Source organism: Hydractinia symbiolongicarpus, chromosome 8 (genome assembly GCF_029227915.1).
Source record: "Hydractinia symbiolongicarpus strain clone_291-10 chromosome 8, HSymV2.1, whole genome shotgun sequence".
NCBI lineage: Eukaryota > Metazoa > Cnidaria > Hydrozoa > Anthoathecata > Hydractiniidae > Hydractinia > Hydractinia symbiolongicarpus.
In genome coordinates this window covers 29,211,572-29,231,268 of record NC_079882.1, presented here as the reverse complement: position 1 = coordinate 29,231,268, position 19,697 = coordinate 29,211,572, and the positions used below count along the sequence as shown (strand labels likewise).

Here is a 19,697-nt window from a genome sequence, read left to right as displayed (position 1 = left end):
ATTACTTACAAGTTTCAGTTTTAAGTTCAAAATTTTTAATTCTAAAAAAATTCTTACTGACTGCACTTTTTAAAAATATCTCTCTCAATTAAGTGCCAATGCAAAATCTAAACTAACCCTCCTATCCCGCCTTTCCTGTTGAAAACCATCAAATCATAAAGTTAGGATGTTTGTATACATTCAGCGCCTCTGTTGACAGACATTAACTTTCGGTGTTCGCGTGTGTTTCACGAAGATTGGGCGTTTTCGTATGAAAAGTGTTGCATTTACCATTTATTTTATCATTAACATTACAACCATTTTTTTTTAAATATGGGCAAGTGTTTAAAAAAAACAACTTAATATAAAATATAAATAAATAAAAAAAGAAATTAATCAAACTCGGCCAAAGACATTTCGTTCAAATTTCAAGAGGCCGCAAAAACCTTGGACACAACTGCGAAAACAATGTGCTATTAAGACACAAATGTAAAATATCAGAGAAATGAAAAAATTGTGTTCATTTACCAAACTTGACATAGCGTGTAAAAACAACAACTAAGAAACTTTAAATAAAAAAAAAAAACAATGAAAGTTTAAGTAACTTAATTTGTTATGCATGTATTAAAATACGAAAATTTGTTAGACTTTATTCTGACTCAGGAAAAAAAATTGGCCAAAACAATGCCGCCGTCTTAGCCCGAAACTCTGGCGATCGAATCCGCATAAAAAAAATTCACACATTGAATTATCGTGAATGTTATAAAAGAAATATAAGTTAAATATAATAAAAGAAGTAGAAAATTGTGTGTATAAATGTATACAAATCCATAAGAAATATTTAACAAGTTAAATGAAATTTTGATTAAAAAAAATTCTGAAGCAAGGGTCTAATGAGATTTGGCTTATGGAAACCACACTACGACCTCATAATTTGTTGGATATATGTTTTATATTTCGAGCAGTGAGAACAAAGATTTAACTCCACTTGATTGTTTTACAAGAAGCCATGGCTATTTCATATTTTACTTTCTTTCCGTTCGCAACCAGATAAAGTTCATTATCGTTCTTCAATATAAACACTGCATCTTTTAAAGCAATTTTCACTGGACCCTTTTTCGCAATTGGCTCAAAACCTTTTTCAAACACAAGACCACTTTTACTCAAATGACCACGTAATATTTTTCCAATCGTAAAGCTCACCCCTATTGCCAGCTTATTTCCGTTCTCCTCGATTTCCACAATTGTCCCAGTATTCACACGACGACTTTTTAATTCAAACGAGATATTCTCAGAGTAATTCCAAGATTTAAACACAGGTGCCACGGGGAGCAGTTTGTCCAATATCCTACTCCATTCAACTCCACGATCCGGAAACAGCGCAAAGTCATTTAATGCTTTCTGGCGACAGTCTTCAGAATGTTGCGCTATAGCTTCTTTCGAGAGCTTAACAAATTCAGTTGGAGGCAATTGCTCGTCTTGTGGGTCCCTCCGAAGCTTGTCACTGTCAATAGATGGTTTTGACAATGAAATATCCAAAAAAGTCGGTTTATCATAAGACCCTTCAATATTCCTGTTCAGTATACGAAGACATTGAAGTAAACCAGACCAGTCACTTTGAATGACAGCATTAAGCCAAACTGTCCTTTGAGTGAGAAACGAATATCTGTAAGCCTCATACATAATGTGTTTCTCCAATGTCAGCAGCAAGTTTTTCCCGTTCTTTTGCAATTTAGACAAATCAAGAGAGATTTCAAAACCTTCAATGGGTGTAAAATTAACAGTTTCTGCTGTTTTTGCTTGATGGTAACTGGGCGGCGGAGGTATTTTTCCTGACTCAAAATCATCGCTAGACGATTGCGGAAGCATGATAGAACACCTATTATCGCCCGTACTTGTCATTGTGGAGTCGCTAATAACATTAGTTCCAGTCGGTGACAGACCTGGTACTTCTTCTGATTCTGCAACAACTGGCATAAGTTCCGGTAACTCCCACTTCTTTGGATCAGCATTCTTGTCTTTCCTACTGGCTTCGCGTACACTATTCAGTAAGCGATACCATGTTTTGCGATCAGTATTCCACTTCTTGGAAAGCCAACCATTCTTTAACAGTCGACCTTCCAAAGATAGAATCTCCTTCTTGAAATTTTCACGATCACGTTCAATGTCACTTGTACGTCGGAGTCGTACGGCAAATATAAAAGAAACAACAAAAGCGATAAAAATACCGACAAATATGCTCAGCAAAGGAATCTTTGAATCGCTTTCGTTTTGAATATAAGCAACTAGAACGGCTATAACTCCTATTCCACAGCTTACAAAAGTGAACACGCGCCATACGAGAATACTTGGTAAGTTGCATGCACTGTATTTGAATAAGGGGCGAAATGTAACTGTGAATACAACTAGCAGCAGATTACATACAAGTAATACACCAACAACTACAAAGTGCTGGTCTGTGATGATCGTAACTGCTGTAATCATGGCTACTTTTAGTATGTTTACAACGGTATTATATACTGGCGAAAAACCGATATCCTGTTTCGATGTGTTCGGATCACCATACTGCGTTCCGAATATAAGGGACGTTGTTGAATACCATGCCAAGGAAACCAAACCAAATGCGGCATATCCTTTGTGATCTCCATTCCAGCATTGAAATGAATCATCTTCCATAAAAGTTGAGGTCATACAGGAGGAATGATTAAAAGTTGATTTTGTTATGCTGTAGTTTGTTAGACTCGTTGAATTAACAACTGGACAAGTTTGGTATCTGCAAGCAGAAAACGAAGTTAAATTCTCAATCATGGTCACAAACAGAGTGTTCGCAAAAAGCGACATGGCTAATCTCCAACTGCTCCGTTTTGCACAGCTGCCCGCAGGAAAACTCTCCAAAATATTCTCCAGTATGACAGGTGCAGCGCACAAGAAAAACCACACGACAAACAAGAACACAGTTATCCAGAAAATACTTTCGAACGGTAAAAACGAAAACAACAAATACTTGGATACATTCTCCAAGGTTTCAGAGCCATACATAGGTATCGATTGAAGTTTAAATGTCAGCGCCATTGTTTGTAAAAATTCTAAGATTTCAAATAAAAACACGTTAATGTTATACCAAGATAACCGCACATAATCGCATTTTGGCATTTCCAAAAGAAACGTTTTCTTTTGATCTTTAATTAAAGCCATCACCATGAGTAAAAGAAGAAACAGCAGAACAGCCGAAAACACACACAAAAGTAAGACATTCATCCTTCCATCTTTGTGCTCTTGAATATAATTAGCTGCATAGAAAGTAAATACGAACGGGAAGCCCATGATGATCACGTATATGATTAGTGTTAACACATATATCAAACATTTGTCTTTTATGAATATTTTAACAATTGTCATAAACAAGTCTGCAGGAACCAGTAAACCGAACAGTAGAGCTGTGAAGAGAAACCTCGGAGTTTCCCAACTAAATACTATCACGAACATGTTAACGATGTCACTTGCAATTTCTGCAGGGTACTTCTTCGTGATATGTCTCACTGCTTTCCAGCTTCGTTTTTCCACAATGCAATCAAAAATATCAACCAACATCATTGGAGCACGATAAACACAAATAAGAACAATCAGGATTCTCAATAAAGCAAGCGCGTCTAAAGCGTACTCTTTAATGGTGATTATAACAATCTCGAATCGGTTATACCATTGTCTGAAAAGTTTTCTTATCATCGTCGGCATCCGATACACAGGTATGCAACATAACAATGCCATAATAATAGTGACAGCGTTACCACGTGGTAAACAATGAAGTAACACCTGACGTGTCTCCTTTCTTGTACGCAACGACAAACCTGTCTTTGTTTCATAAAGAGGAACCTTTTCAGGTTTATAATTTTTAAGTTTTTCATAATAAACATCGAGGTTTTCATTAAATTTCCGCATTTCATTGGTCCATTCCAGTACATTGAGATCATGTAATTCTGTATCAGCACGTTGTATGAAATTGCGTTCTAAAGTAAATTTACGCATTATTTTATTCACTCTTTTTCGTTCATGAAACATAACTACGGAAAGTATATAACCAAATTCGTCTTCTATTTCGTTATCCTGAAGTCTGCAACGCAATCTGTCAAGTCGTTCCAAATGCACATCCATAATCGTGGTTAGTTTGTTTTGTGCAACTTGATGACCAACATCCAGATGTTTAATATCTAACGCAATACTTTCCATCATATGTTCGTACACATGCATTCTATCAGCAACAATGTCCGGCGTCCAAACAGTAATATCACCTAGAAGTCTGTACTTTTTGTGTTCCTCATCCTCTAGTAAATACACCCATGACTGAACGGGTCTTAATATCATTAACACCAGAAACAATAAGACACAACATAAATCTAGGAAAAACCTTACTGTTTGATAGTACACAGTGATGGCGAACATCATGTAGAAATTTCCACTCCCTAAAATAGCTGATATGAACTTTGTTGTACGAAGCACTGTCACTATTAATAAAATTGCCAACGGTATAGCTGGTAGATCTATGAAAAACATGAAAAAATGGATGCACGTCATTTTACGAAGTTTCCAGGTAAATTTATTCCAAGACAACGGTTTATGTTTTTGTTCATCTTCTTCTTCAGGTTTTGGCACGACATCAGTTGATACAATCTGCTCTGGTTCATTTTCCACCTCAGCCCCTTCACTATTCATTACATTACAGATTTCCGCATCGTCATCTCTGCTTACATTAGCGTCGGAAGAGATCACACTAAATTTTTTTGACTGTTCAAATGTGCCATATGTGTCCCTTTCATGAACAGTGCTCATGCGATATTTTTTCCAGTACTTTTTAAAATCTTTCAACAGTGGATATGTCCTCCACAAAGTCATCAGCATAAATAAAGCCATACCAAAGCAAAGCAAATCAACGAAAATCATTCCGAATTGTTGTAATATCACATTTCTTGCTTTAAACTCTTTTTTATAAAAATTTTTCCGTTCATAGGATTCGCTTAAAACTTTCTTTATGCCACTGTACATTGAAGGGAGACGCCAAAGAGTTGCAAAAAGAAATACAGACATGACTATACATGGCACGTCAACAAATAAGTAAATAAATTGCAGCAATACAATTGACCTTAGTCGCCATTGTACACTGTTCTTAAAAAAACTTGTGTCGTAACCATTTAACTGCCATACCAGTATGGGTGATCGCCATGATATAATGGTAATCAAGAACAAAACGAAACATGGGATGTCCACAAAAAGGTAAAACATTTGTTCTAATCCACGGAATCGTATCTCGTTCCAGCCACGTGCTTTTTTCGTATCACGCTTAATGTCATATATTACAAATGGCAATCTCCAGGAAATACACACAATAACAAAAGCTAGTAGTAACGGTATGTCAAGAAATATCTGTGCGCATTCTACAAAACAAAGTTTTCTTCTTTTCCAATCATTTTCAGCATTTTTAAATTTGGTTACAAACCTGCAACTTCTCCATGACAATAAGACGATAACTGCAGAAGGTATGCAGAACACATCAATAAACAAGGTGAAAAAGTGCTGCATGACAACAATTCGAATTCCAATGCCTGTATAGTACAAGTCATAATATCTCCATCCATCCCAAGTTTCTTTTAAGTCTTTACAACAAGGATAAACTCGTATGAGTGTAACAAACACAACCAACGCCATTAAAATGATGGGAAGATCTGTTATGAATATTATAAGCTGTATCAAACCATTAAGTCTCCAATCCGCGAATGAGTGCATGTGTACAAAATGAGCTATCATAAATGGTAGCCTAATAATTGTGCAACAAGCAGCCACATTGAAAATCAGTCCAAGCAAGTCAAGAAATCGCAACAAGAGAAATTTCATAAATACGTACAATGACCAACATGTTTTGCGAACGATAAACGCAATACAATCCACAATTTCTGACATCGTTGCTAACCTATAATAAGAATATTTCAGGAAATTTTGTTTGGTGTTTCTGGAAAAAAAGGTTTCCAGAATTTTGGATTCTTAAAAATATTTTGAAGAACTTTGGAAAATAAAAAAACCTAGGACAAATTAAATTTTGTGTAATTGTCTAAAACCAAATTGGATCGGTAGAGCAAAGGACACTTCAACGCGGGTGAGTCATACACAAGAAACAACGCATTTATTTAATATTTTAATATGCATACCATTATAATAATATTTCGACTATATTTCGTATAAAGAACAAAAAATGGTAAGAATCTCTTGTCATTAAACCAATAGAAAAAAGTTTTCTTCTATTTTCTTTCTAATACAGACTTTAATTATAATTTTGTTTTTATTGAAGTAGTAGAAAGTTGGTTATACATAGCACAAAGCACTTTGTTAACGCATTTTCACAAGTGCAGATTGTAATGAAGACCTTCTTGTCTCGGCACTTACGTAGAGAAGGGATAATACATATATTGGGGTGACTATCTTTGATATTAATCTAATTATCATATTACATCAATGTTTCCATAATTTATTTTGCATTTTGTTATATTTTTCATTTGCAGACGAACTTCAGACAATGTTTTTTCCAATTCTTCTACTCACAAAACACAATCACTTTACAACTTTGTTAAACTAGATGAAAAAAATGAACCAAAATTAAACTGCAAATTTTTCGCATATCTCTAAATTTACATTATCCCTGAAAAATGGCTATTTTAAATGCAACGTAGCAGTAGCGAGTATGGGGTGAGCCATCTTACGGACATGAAGTGCGATATTAACTTTTCTTTCACAATTCGCAAAGCTACAAACAAACAAAAACTAAGTTATATACTTGCAATAAAACAACAAAAACAAAGAAATAAAACAAATAAAATAAATGAAACAAAACTAATTCTGCAAGCCTGATGTTAAACGCCCAATACATTCTACATAAATAACAAACGCAAGAAAAACATATATATTTGCTAAAACACAAAATTTTCCAAACTTCACCTATACGTACCCACACGGCACAGATACTTTACATATTGACAAACAGGAATTATGCACGCAAAACACAACATATAGGCTACCTCTAAGAGACAAAAACACAATAAAACATAGCGTACAATAAACAAGAACAAATCATAGTTCACGAGAAAGACAAACAAAGGCTTTTGACTTGTTTATAAGAACAGCAGCAACCTTTCCAGAGTTGTGCAAGCAAAATTCCCAACTTCATAGCATATTAAGCAAAGCATGTTGAGAACTGTGTCGCTTTCTAAAACCAAGAGGAATTTAGAAAGGTGAGGCTCCATAAAGGTGTTCAGTTGGTTTGCGATAAGTAGCTTAAACACCTTTGAAAAACTAAAGGTTCTATAATTCTACTTTCCATAGACAAGCCTTTCTTAAGGACAGAAATAATGTTAGCTAATCATTTTCAAGCAAATGCATTATATATCCAGCAATGAAAGATTAATTTGAAAAATGAGGTTGAGATGCTTTCCAAATATCCTTTCCTTATGAAATATCTGCCTGATTTAAATATGCTGCCTTTGCCTGCCAATTTAGCTTGACAACCAACTTTTCAACTTTGACAACCAACTTTCTCTTTCTGATGGCTGTTGATCCTGCAATTGGTGAAGATTCTATGGGGTGTAGATATTCATGCGCAATTGGCTGTCGATTGGATTCAATTGGGTGTCGGAGCAGAGTTACAATTTATTTGGTTGTTTAAGGTATTGTGATATCTTCAGAAAGTTGGGGAGAGTGTTGGAGAATTATTTTGTACCTATAAATTGTATATAGTTTATATTATTTACCTCCGTGTTTTCTGCCCTGCAAACATGGCATTCGTTTGGCAGTGAGTCAGCCATGTTTGTTTTAGTATTCTGTTCTCTACTTTCCCCTGACCACCTGGGTTCTAGAACAGACTCTCCTTTAACTGTAGGATTAAGAGTCTAGGTATGGCCAGTGGGGAGAGTGTTGGAGAATTATTTTGTACCTATAAATTGTATATAGTTTATATTATTTACCTCCGTGTTTTCTGCCCTGCAAACATGGCATTCGTTTGGCAGTGAGTCAGCCATGTTTGTTTTGGTATTCTGTTCTCTACTTGCCCCTGACCACCTGGGTTCTAGAACAGACTCTCCTTTAACTGTAGGATTAAGAGTCTAGGTATGGCCAGTGGGTGTGCTAGTTTGTATCAGTAGACAAGAAATATGTAACAAGTGAGGAGCTATATAATATATTCAACAACATATATAAGTGTTCTTGTCTTGACCAACACCTTAAAACATATATAAACTCACATTTCTTGTTTTGTAGTTTTGATAATTTGCTTTGCTTATAAGGAGGAAATATTCATAGTGTACAAAATGAAGTTGTCATAAACTTTAAACCTCTTCACACAAGATTTAATAAAAACTGATTGATCAAACAATACGAATTTGAAAAACACTGTGGCAATCCTACGTTGAACATGTTTTTGTACAGGTTGTATAGTTAAATCGCACTATACTTTTACTTTTCTATTTTGCAATAAATTAAAAAGACAGAAAACCCATAGGTTGCTTAAATAGTGTAATCTAGAGTATTGTTCTGCCCGGATAATAAGCGCTGCCCTGATTATGTACGGAAGCTTGCCCCGGTTAAAAACATAATCAGGACAGGCCGACTTATTATGTATGACAGTTTGGCACTTATAAAAGGAGCATAATCAGGGCAGGCCAGTTTATGTACGACAGTCTAATATTATTTGCTGCTTAAAACAAACATGATCGGGGCAGGCAGACTTATGTTCAACAGCAGTCTAATATTATTTGAGACTTATAGAACGAAAATAATTGAGGCGGGCCAGCTTATGTATAACATTTTTATGTCATACCCAGAATTCAATTCCTGCAAAAAATAAAAATGAATCCATCCGCCAAATCTAGTTAGTTTTCAATGGTGTTTTATCATGCAGAGAAAAATTATGTCGAGACTTTTTTCTTTTACTATGCCCAGTTTTCAATAGTATTATCTTGCAAGGAAAAATGGCATGTGACAATAATTCATCAATAGTTTTTTCACAAAAGTTCGAAGAAAATGCTGATCACAGCGTTCATAATTTGGTCACCACGACATAATCAGGGCAAAAGAAAAATAATCGGGACATGCGTACCATAATCCGGCCGTCCTGTTTATAAACAGGCCGTTTTCGCAATCTGGGCAGAACAGTATCTTTGTGTTGCATATGAAAGTATGTTAAAGTTAACCAAGCACATGTTTGGAAGCAATGGAATACTACTAGGGCTAATGTTTAAGATTTTTTAACCCAGAAAGAAGAATATTTCATTTATTCATAGAAAAATCAGGTCACTCAAGCACCCTCTTAGTGATGTTTTTTTGAAAACTTTGTTATAATCCGAGATTTGTGAAAAACAAATGATAATTTTTCTTGCATTGTATTTACCTCTGTTGAAGATGAATGCATGTTTTAAAAGAGGGAGTGTAAATGATCTGCACTACCTTCCCCCATCAATCGTACGAGACTTGTAAGCCGCCACTAGCTAGCTAACAATGTACTAAAAATCCTTTATATTTCTCCGTCGCTGTACTGTCTAGCTAGAACAGATGGTATTTACAAAAAATAAAAATACAACTTACAAAAATTAACAAACTGAATAATAAAATCAAAACCGTGATGAACACCCCAGTTTCTTCTTTTCCATTTCTGTTTCACTTTCTTGAGAATTATTTGTTTTGATGGTTCAAGAAATAGCATTTAAACTACATAGCGTGCTTCGGTAAGCAAACAATATGACGGGGGTAAAAAGTGTATTAATACAGGTTATTTGTAGCGTAGATTTTTCATAACCGTCCTTTAAAAATAATTTTTCATCCTTATAATAATTTTTTATGGCTTAATAATCTAAATTTACATTAACTTAGATAATTGGAAAAATTATTGTGTTTTTATTATTATAGTTCCGGAACTATCTTGCGCACGTACGTCCGGAGTAATTTACCGAACAGTTGTTCGGCAACAGAATATTTATTTACACTATCAAGTAAAATGGCGACCTTTGCTGATGCTCCTTTCCTTATTTGAAATTTGTTGTATTTTCACATTAATATTTTTAGACGTATAAAAAATGATATCGTCGAGTAACGAGCATATTCAGGTGTATTTGCGAATAAAGCCATCAGTTCGTTTTGCCAATGATTGTATTGATTTAGTCGAAGATTTAAAATCGTTAAACATTCATGCTGAAAAAGAAAAACAAAATGTTGGTTACATCAATAACCAGATCTCAGACTGGCATTTTCAGTAAGTAATATTTTTCTGCATTTCAGGACACTGTGTTGTGAATACACAAGGTTGGCCATAACTTATTTTCAAAGTTTGTTTTAGATAGCTAGTTAGCTAGATAAAATTAAAGGCTATTGTTGTGTAGCTAATTACGTGATTATCTAAAGAAACAGCTTTAGCGACAATCTTGCAACTCCGCTCACAACATGAGATAGATAGATAGATGTGCATATTTTACATGGCTAGCCTCACAAATATCGAGGGATATACCCTGACTATTATTTCCAGGAGGGTCCATGGCGTAGATGGAGAGTCCTAGAGTATTTAATGCTCATTTTGAGCTACGCAGACCCAATTAGAGCCCGCGCTCTACTAGACAACTCCCGGCAACATCCAACGGCCCACACAGTGTGCCATCTTCCCAATTTTCCTCACATGGCTTGGGTTAACCCGGGGCTATGGTAACATTCACTCGCCCATGTTGAATCGCCGTCAAGAGGAATCGAACCCCAGTCTCCCGCACAGAGTACGAGAGCTATAACCACTAATCTACGGCGCCACGACATAACACAACATAACTTCATGGTTTCGACTATAAGCCATCCCTGGAAACAAATTTGCAAAAATGCTGGTGAAAAAAGTAGGGGTTTGTGCAACGTCCTATTTCGATGTTTTATATCTCACTTCCGTAATGTGTTTTTTTTTCAATGTAAGATCAACTAGAATTATTTCTAAAGTCTAATTTATGATTAAAATGATTGTGAAGGAGAACATACATAGTAATAAATTTTTTTGCCATCCATTATTGCCAGTAAAAAGAGAAAGTTACAGAGAGGGGTGAAATCATGAAATTAAGACGTTCACATAATTAGGACGGTATACGGTATAATGTTTATGTAGAAAAATTAAAACAGTATTGGAATAACTCTTTTAATTGAGAACATAATATCAATCGACATTTTGCATGGCAGCACAAATATAGACACAACCCCTAGTACAGTAATTTAAAATTAGAAAAAAATGATGCTTTAATTGATAATTGATGAATTATAATTAAATTTTCTCTATTGGTTATTACACATAATAACCAGAGAAAACCAACCAAAACGTAGTACCTAATTATTTGTACTAACGAAAACATGAAATAACAAGAAAACAAGCAGAGACCAGGAAATGGACAGAAACCACTAGGAAACAAGCTTAAATAACCAGTAGATGAAAACCATTAAAAAGCACAAGATACAACCAAAATAAATATCAATTGGCTACATAACATGCAGAAGCAGATCACCAGAAATTACCATAGATGCTTTCCATCCCTGGTCATTTTTTACATGGAACATTCGGGGTTTGTGTGTGATAGCATTTATCAAACTTTTTGACCCAACTAACATATTCGAAAATAACAATGGGAGTGGTGGAGAAACTTGAAAAGAACGAATAGTGAAATTAATAAAATTTCTTCGTTTTACACGTCTGAAAATTTTTCTTAAGATGAATGATACATAGAGATTATATCCAACCCCATCCCTAAGACACTTCTACACATGATATGCGACTATACTTCGATCCATGTAGACAGATATAGGTAAGAGCCCTAGGAACAAACTTGTATGATTTTATTAACATTCAGCAGATTACTAATAATACCATGGATCCTGTAAAAAGTAAATTACATAAAAGCTTTTCTATTAACAATTTTTAAATGTTTTTTTTTTCTTTTGTTATGAAATTTTTTCACTATGTTACAAGAAAATTATGCATTTAGCTACACAGAAGCTCAGCTCTCAGCCAAATTTAACCTGACTTATCAAATATATATTATCTTTATTCTCCAGGTCATATGCACAACTTTGATATTTCTTTATAGGACTGATGGTATTTTGCATAATGCATCACAAGAAGAGGTTTACAAAACATGCACTAGTGGCATATTAAAGAATGCACTTGATGGATACAACAATACATTGTTTGTGTATGGTCAAACTGGTGCTGGAAAAACATACACAATTACAGGTTTGAATTTTAAATGTGTATCTTTGCAGAGAGATAAAAGTTTCGTTTTATAATACAATAAACAAGATGTTGATAAACAAGATCATTTTATAATACAATTAAAAAATTAAAAAATATATACATTGGCCAATATATATTGCCAACATAACTACATAGCTCTGCTCCACAAGTTTTAAAGATGTGCTTTCTGATGCTATCTTTGTTTGACTTTTGCAAAGCTAATTATATTTTGAACAATGGAAAAAACAAGTTGATTACATAATGAAAGAGCTTGAAAAGTTGTTTAGGAATTTTTATCTTTTTTTTAAAAATCTTTTTTAGTTTTATAAAAAATTGGGTCTGGGTTAGTTATTGTATTTAACAGTTTTGACAAGGCATATAAGGTTAAAAATATTTTAAGTTTGATTGGGATAATTTGCTTGATGATGATGCAGATCAAGACAAAATGGGTAGTGGGTAGAGGTTATTAGAAAAATGAGGCTGCAGGAGGATCAGATGTTGTTGCAGAGATAGTTAAAGCATCTGGATATACTGGAGTTGAGCTTATTATAAGTCTTGCTAATCAGATTATAAAGGATGGTGCTATCCCGAGTGAATGGAAGTCAAGTGTAATAGTGAATTGTTTTAAGGGTAAGGGTTAGTGAGATGTAACTATATAAGGTTGAAGTTGGTTGATCAAGTAATTAAGGAAAAAGGTTATTGAAAGATTAATTGATAAGTTTCTTACAAAATGAATTGATATAGATAAGATGCAATTTGGTTTTATTTCAGGGTGTGACACTACAGATGCCATATTTTTACTCAAATAGCTTCAGGAAAAGTATTGAGGAACGAGAAAGAATCTCTATTTTGCCTTTGTAGATTAAGAGAAAGCTTTTGATAGAGTTAACATAAAGTCATTTGATGGGCTATGAAAAAAATAGTTGTGGATAAGTGGCTAGTTAAGTTAAATAAAGTCTATGTACAGCAATACTAGAAGTTGTGCTAGGATTAATGATTCACTTAGGAAGAATTTAGTGTTAAAAAAGTTGTACATCAGGGTTCTGTGCTTAGTCCTTTGTTGTTTGATTTAGTCTTGGAAGTGCTGTTGATGAAGTTAATGGAAGAATTAGTTAAAAAATGTGAAAAATTGAAGAAGGGTTTAGAGTAAATTCTAAAGTCATAATTAGTAGCTTTTAAGCCAAGTGTGACCTTGTAGTTAGAAACTGGCTTTGTGGAGTTTACAAGAGTTGGGGTTGGTAGTAATTCAATTTTTGTCTAGCAGAGCCAATTGCGATAAAAGGTATAGGTTGTATGAGGCCTGTGTAAGAAGTGTTATGTTGTACAGTAGTGAGATATGGACAGTGAGTTCAGATAAATTAAGAAGTAGCCTAGGTATTTATAGCATTAAAGATGTTATCCAGATAAGGAGATTGAGTTGGTTGAGACACTTGAAAAGAATGGAGGAGGATAATTGGGAAGAAAGTGTAGAAACTTGATACTTTCTTTGGCAATGTCCAAAGGTAGACCAAGAAAGACTTGACAGGAGGTAATAAGAACAGATTCGATGTAGAGGAATTTGAGTATATAAAACATCTATACTGCTATTTACAAATCTTTCACTTTGTTACATTGAACAAAAAAAATTTAATCAATTGTCCAATTTTTCAACAACTATTTAAGAGCTAAAATTTAAGAGCAAAAAGTGTTTTCGTTTCATTATTGTCAGGAATTTTTTTTTTTTAAAAGATTTTATTTCTATTTAAAAATGTTTACATAAAAATTACATTAGGAGAGAATGAATGTAATGCTGTTATTAGCAACAATCTTTTAAGAATCCTAAATCTTTAATGCAAAATTGTCAACCTTTCATTGCTCCTACATGGTAGTATTTTTAAACCTTTTTATTTTTATCACTTTTGATGGTAATGATGCAGCACAGATTCATCTTGTTGCAAGAATATGATTTAAATTCCAGCACTTTAAAAATGTACAGCATCGTCAGTTTTGTTGTCGTGAAGTTCAAAGAGTCTACATATGGGCAATGTAAACATGATTACAATTGGAGGAAATAAATGATGCATAAAATCGTTTACATTACTACGTCTCTCTAATTTATCAGACACCATTGATACCAAAAAATCTGTCCACTAACATGAGATGTCTGTTTTTTGGAAAGTTGGTTTCTATGTCAAGTGATTTTATGTCTTATTTGGGGATTTGGGGGCTTGCGGAAAAAAGCAGAAAGAGAACTAAATTATACTGTTTCTAAATGCTAAAAATAGCAACAACAATAAAACTCTTAGTGAACAATGTTTTTGTTCCTTATTTTACAAAAAGCAGTTGCATTATTTTCTTCAGCTTTCCTCCAATTAGAAAGGATTTCAAAAATACCCATTCAGTGCATAAAAGTTTGTTCGTAATTTCGAGTGACTGCTTATTCCTTACCAGAATGTTTCTATAAGACATTGACAAGAATTTGGCCAATGTAATGAAAACTGTCCGTTAATCAGAGATGTCCGTCTTATGGAGTATCTGTTAATTTCTGTACTTTACAGGTACGACAAATAATTTCCAGAACAGAGGAATTACTCCACGCCTTCTCTCTGATTTGTATGAAGAAATCAACAAGCAGAAACATGAGTATGATATAACTGTGCGCATCTCCTACTTGGAGATATACAAAGAAGAAATGTTTGATTTGCTAGCAACGTTACATCCAGAACGTGCGTTGCAAGAGCTGGTTATTGTAGAAGATGAAGAAGGAGGCACTTATGTCAAAGGTCTTGCTTGTCACATTGCACAAACAGAAGAAGATGCTTTAAACTTTCTCTTTGAGGTTTGTTCACTTTTCTTATGTCCTGGAAATATCCATTGTCTGCTTGATATTACCATCACTTCTTTTTTATAAAAAACACACTTTGCTAAGTTTAGAAATTATAGACTGTCAACTCCTAACTTGCAAAATATTCAGGAAATTAAAAAGTATGTTGATAAGTTACAGGTCTTTAGCTGAAAACTATTTCAAATTTAGAAAAACCCTGTTCCCTGACTATAAATTTTCATAAAATGTACTTAAAGTTAAGAAACATCCAGGCTGAATTCAAAATGTATGTTTCTTATAAAAAAACAACGTGTACTTGGTATTATTTAGAGTTTACCAGAAAATAAGTTCTGTTTTCTACTAATAAATGATGTATTTCGTATTACTTTACAGGGAGAATCAAATCGTATTATAAGTCAACACCAGCTCAACAAAGCATCTTCACGATCGCATTGCATCTTTACCATATACATAGAATCTCATTCGAAAACAGACTCCGAAACAAAATACACTACCTCCAAAATTAACCTCGTTGATTTGGCTGGCTCCGAGCGATTAGGAAAAACGTTGTCAACAGGAGAAACACAGGCGGAGGCCATGTATATTAACAAGTCTTTGACCTTCTTAGAACAGGCCATTATTGCATTGGAAGATAGAAGACGACAACACGTACCGTATCGACAAAGTAAGTTAACACATGTATTGAAAGACACGATTGGAGGGAGCTGCAACACTGTGATGATTGCAAATATTTGGGGAACCAAAACACATATAGAAGAAACGGTATTATTTTTATGTTAATTCTTGTTGTTTTTACGGTTAGTTACGACGTTTTTAAAAATACTCTTCGTAATGCTTGACTTGCGTAAATACTTGATTTTGTCAATCACACATCTTTTAGGTTAAGGCGTTGCTGTAAAAAGTATTTTTAGTGTTTCTGGTAAACCAAATCCTATTTTAGCGATAAATTGGCATAAATTTCTTGTTTAATGTACTCAAAACTTAATGAAGATTAAAAAATTCCACTATTGTCGCCATTTTGAAATTACATTTCAGGCTTCTGTGTTCTGATAGATTATAAGCCTTTTATTATTATAATCATTTCTTCTTCTTTTAGTTATCTACATTGCGTTTTGCAGCCCGAGTAATGCATGTACCAGTATATCCAGCTGTAAACAGTTTTTACAACCCCGTGCTTCTGTGTAAAGAATACGAAAAAGAAATTGGTGCACTTCGAAAAGAACTTGCTATGTACGATACACTAACGAATCGCAATCAGATTAACTACGAACCTCTTTCTGATATTCAGATTAAAGACATCAGACAGCAAGTGAAGAGATACATTGATGATGATATTTCGGAGATAGCAGTGCTCAATTTGCGTCAAGTAAAGGAGGTTTTCACGCAGTTTAAAAATATCATTGTAAACTTGCAAACTGAGATTGAGGAGAAGTTAAGAGAAAAGTACGATATCTATGAGAAAGTGGATTCACCTGAAAAGGGTAAAACTAGCTAAGTTTTATATTCTGATGCTTCAACGCCCTCATCTCAAAAATGAACGCCCAGCCTCAAACTTATCTGAATTTTGTCAAATTCGTAGTCATTTCGGACCTTGGTGTTTCCTCCACACAACTTGCTTCCAAATTTGTGATTGTCCTAATCATATATTTACGACATATATTTGTGATAAAAAGTGTTGATTTGGACCGCTTGTCTTGTATGAACGCTTCCTCAAATAATTGAAGTGCCACAGTAATGTGAACATTAATTTTTTTTTGGAATAGAATAGAATTTTACGATTTTACTTTTAGTTAGTGAGGTTACTCCGCCAACAGCAGAAAAAACCGGTTTAGTTGGCGAATCAGACGGAAATAGTTTTGGTGTGGGACGTGCGGGTAATGGAGTGAAGCCCGCTGTGCCATCAGCTGTCGCCAACACGAAGAAGGTATTATCTTTCTCTCTCAAATAATTCGCAAAGTATTTTTTTAAAGCTAGACATTTTAAAAAATGTCTTATTTTGTTTAGAAAGGTAAAAGAACAAAAGACACTCCAGAACCGGAACGCAGAATAAGCTCTCCACCTGTTCAAAATACTCCTCCACAAAACGAACAAAAAATCAGTGTTGAAGATATCCCGAGTGTTGTGTCTGTTGATGCTGGAGAACGTGCTAGTACTCCGCCGTCGAAGCAAGAAGCTTTTGAAATGTTTAAATCGGATTATGGGAAAAAGTTAAGCACTATTTTCCAGGAAAACAAAGGTATGAATTAGTTTGGCCAAATTTTAAATATAAAACCTGATAGATTTTATTGTTTTGTTACCTTTATAATCATCGCAGCAACATGGGGTAAAAAGGGATTGATCTACAGCCCTAGACATAAAATATCAAAAAAGGGAGAAATTTTAAAGATCGCAACCACAAGTAACACGCACTGCGAACTTGTCAAACATCACTTGCAATTTTAGGTTATTTTGTTAGGTCCAAAATTGTCGTACCTTTTCCAGTGGTTAAGTGGATTGTTCCATAATACAGACATAGTAGGAATTCCACTAGCGCATTTCTGACGTTAGTTACTCCACCTACACCCCTGCCAAAGTAGAACAATAGCAGCGTGTCGGCTACAAGACACTGGCTAAGTGATGATATTTGTCTATTTAGAAAACCTTTAAAACGGAAAATTTCTCAAATATTATATCCAGGTTGGTAGTGTGTTGTGTGAGCGTTTGACCATGGACAATAAGGAAATAAAGCCAACAATGACTACTATGAAAAAGACTGGGTTTAAATTAGGACGCACCAGGCTAGCAAAACCGTTTACAACAAAAGTAAAAGTTCGCAAACATTGCTTGTAGACTTATAAGCGAGGCAAGTTTGTTAAAGTAAGCTGTCACGTGACGTTATTTTGTTTTCTTTTTGCAGACATTTTACGCGATAAAAAGAATGAGGCGAAAACAATATCGGCATGTATTAACGAAACAAAGCTGAGTATTGACGAAACGAAAATTGCGCTTGAAGAGTTAACTGTAACCCGGGAGTACGGCGAGGATAGAAAGGATGATGTTATCTTGGATGAAGATGAATTTCATCTTATTCAAAAACTAAAAGGTTTAAAAAGCACTTATCGAATGAACTACGAGCATCTACAAAATCTCCACTCTGATATATTTTACTGTGAAAAGTTAGTTAAACAATGCCGCCAACAGCTACTTGCAGAATTTCAGGTGTGGTACGAAGCAAGCTTTGGTGTAAAAGAAGAAGCCGATGTGTGTTTGAATACAACAAATTCAAAAATGTTACCTGATGCAGAAAAAGAAGCCAATGAGAAGTCTGAAAAAATCGCAACAAAATATACATGTCCTGGCTCAATGGCTTTTTACAACGCGCGAACTCAAACAAATTTGCGGAAACTAGGCGCGATAAGGAAACGCCCTGGCTCTGTTACGTCAACCTTGCGAAATGCGCCTCCACCGAACAGCATGATTATACATTAAATTATTTTTGTACGAGAAAATTATTTTTAACAAAATTTCTTATAAATTACGAAAATTTTTATTTTATTTTTTAGTACTGCACATGTTTTCGTAATATTCACCCGTATATTTGTACTGCAATAATTCCTGATGTTTTCTCTCATTCTAACATTTTGACCAAGACTAATTTTTCATACGATTTGTTCTATACTGACATAATTTGTACGTTTTGTGCTTTTTGCCCACAAAAAAATCTCAAAATGCATCTTCACAATTTATAAAAAGAAATCATGACGTCTAAATGCATGGATTGTCTGGAATTTTTATAACTTTGCAAAACTGTTGGCTAATGTTTGAAAAATCTTAAGAGAATGTCGAGAATTCTAATGATGCCTTTTTAAATTGTTTCCCTTTGAAATGATGTAATTCTAACTTCTGCATTTTCGTCATTTTTTTCTTTTGAAATTTTTTTATCCATTTACGTTCATTTTGAACCACAATAATGTTCATTTACAACCAAACTATTTTATTACTATAGTCCCCAAAGTCTGGCCGGACCTACAATGAAATTAAATGTTAGAGGATGGGAGGTAGATAATAGATAGATGTGCATATTTTATGGCTCATATGGCTAGAGTGTGTGACCCTAGAAATCGTAAATCTACTAATCTAATCTGGTGCTACTGTTACACGAATTGAAAAGTCAGATTATCTTTCCTAATTTCTAGAATACAAAAAAATTTAATCTGCTATATTAGTATATTGGTATATGGATATGTTGATTTTTAGATCTCATTGAGATTGTATATATCATCTGCTAATACATCCAGGTAAAGCAAAAATAGGTTTTAATTGGTTTGATCTCGCGCCCTTTAACTATTTTAGTTATATTTTTAGTAATATTTTAAAATTGGAATAAAATTGACCCCTTCGCTTTCAAAACCGATTCGTCGGCCCTCCACTTTCAAAACTAATTCGTCAGCCCTCCACTTTCAAAACTAATTCGTCAGCCCTCCACTTTCAAAACTAATTCGTCAGCCCTCCACTTTCAAAACTAATTCGTCAGCCCTCCACTTTCAAAACTAATTCGTCAGCCCTCCACTTTCAAAACTAATTCGTCAGCCCTCCACTTTCAAAACTAATTCGTCAGCCCTCCACTTTCAAAAC

General features: G+C 34.4%; 2 protein-coding genes across 5 annotated transcripts; one reads left to right on the top strand and one right to left on the bottom strand.

Annotated features, from left to right (window-relative positions):
* Window positions 1-260: 260 nt before the first annotated feature.
* On the bottom strand, window positions 261-10,171 carry LOC130655454 (uncharacterized). Of its 4 annotated transcripts, none has more exons than XM_057458211.1 (2): window positions 9,598-9,830; window positions 261-5,941 (listed from the first exon to the last, which is right to left on the bottom strand). In XM_057458211.1, exon 2 carries the CDS (start codon window positions 5,929-5,931, stop codon window positions 958-960), a length of 4,974 nt encoding a protein of 1,657 aa, XP_057314194.1. In that variant the 5' UTR covers window positions 5,932-5,941; window positions 9,598-9,830; the 3' UTR covers window positions 261-957. The 4 variants fall into 4 exon arrangements, 1 of the variants encoding a protein (XP_057314194.1); XR_008984658.1 differs by lacking the exon at window positions 261-5,941 and adding an exon at window positions 5,949-7,738 and having other exon boundaries at window positions 9,598-10,171; XR_008984657.1 differs by lacking the exon at window positions 261-5,941 and adding an exon at window positions 5,949-6,769 and having other exon boundaries at window positions 9,598-10,171.
* LOC130655455 (kinesin-like protein KIF9) lies at window positions 10,070-18,606 on the top strand. Its single transcript, XM_057458212.1, has 8 exons — window positions 10,070-10,261; window positions 12,114-12,259; window positions 14,797-15,077; window positions 15,456-15,845; window positions 16,180-16,564; window positions 16,874-17,007; window positions 17,088-17,319; window positions 17,980-18,606. The coding sequence occupies exons 1-8, from the start codon at window positions 10,086-10,088 to the stop codon at window positions 18,549-18,551; spliced, it is 2,316 nt and encodes a 771-aa protein (XP_057314195.1). The 5' UTR covers window positions 10,070-10,085; the 3' UTR covers window positions 18,552-18,606.
* The last annotated feature ends 1,091 nt before the right edge of the window (window positions 18,607-19,697 follow it).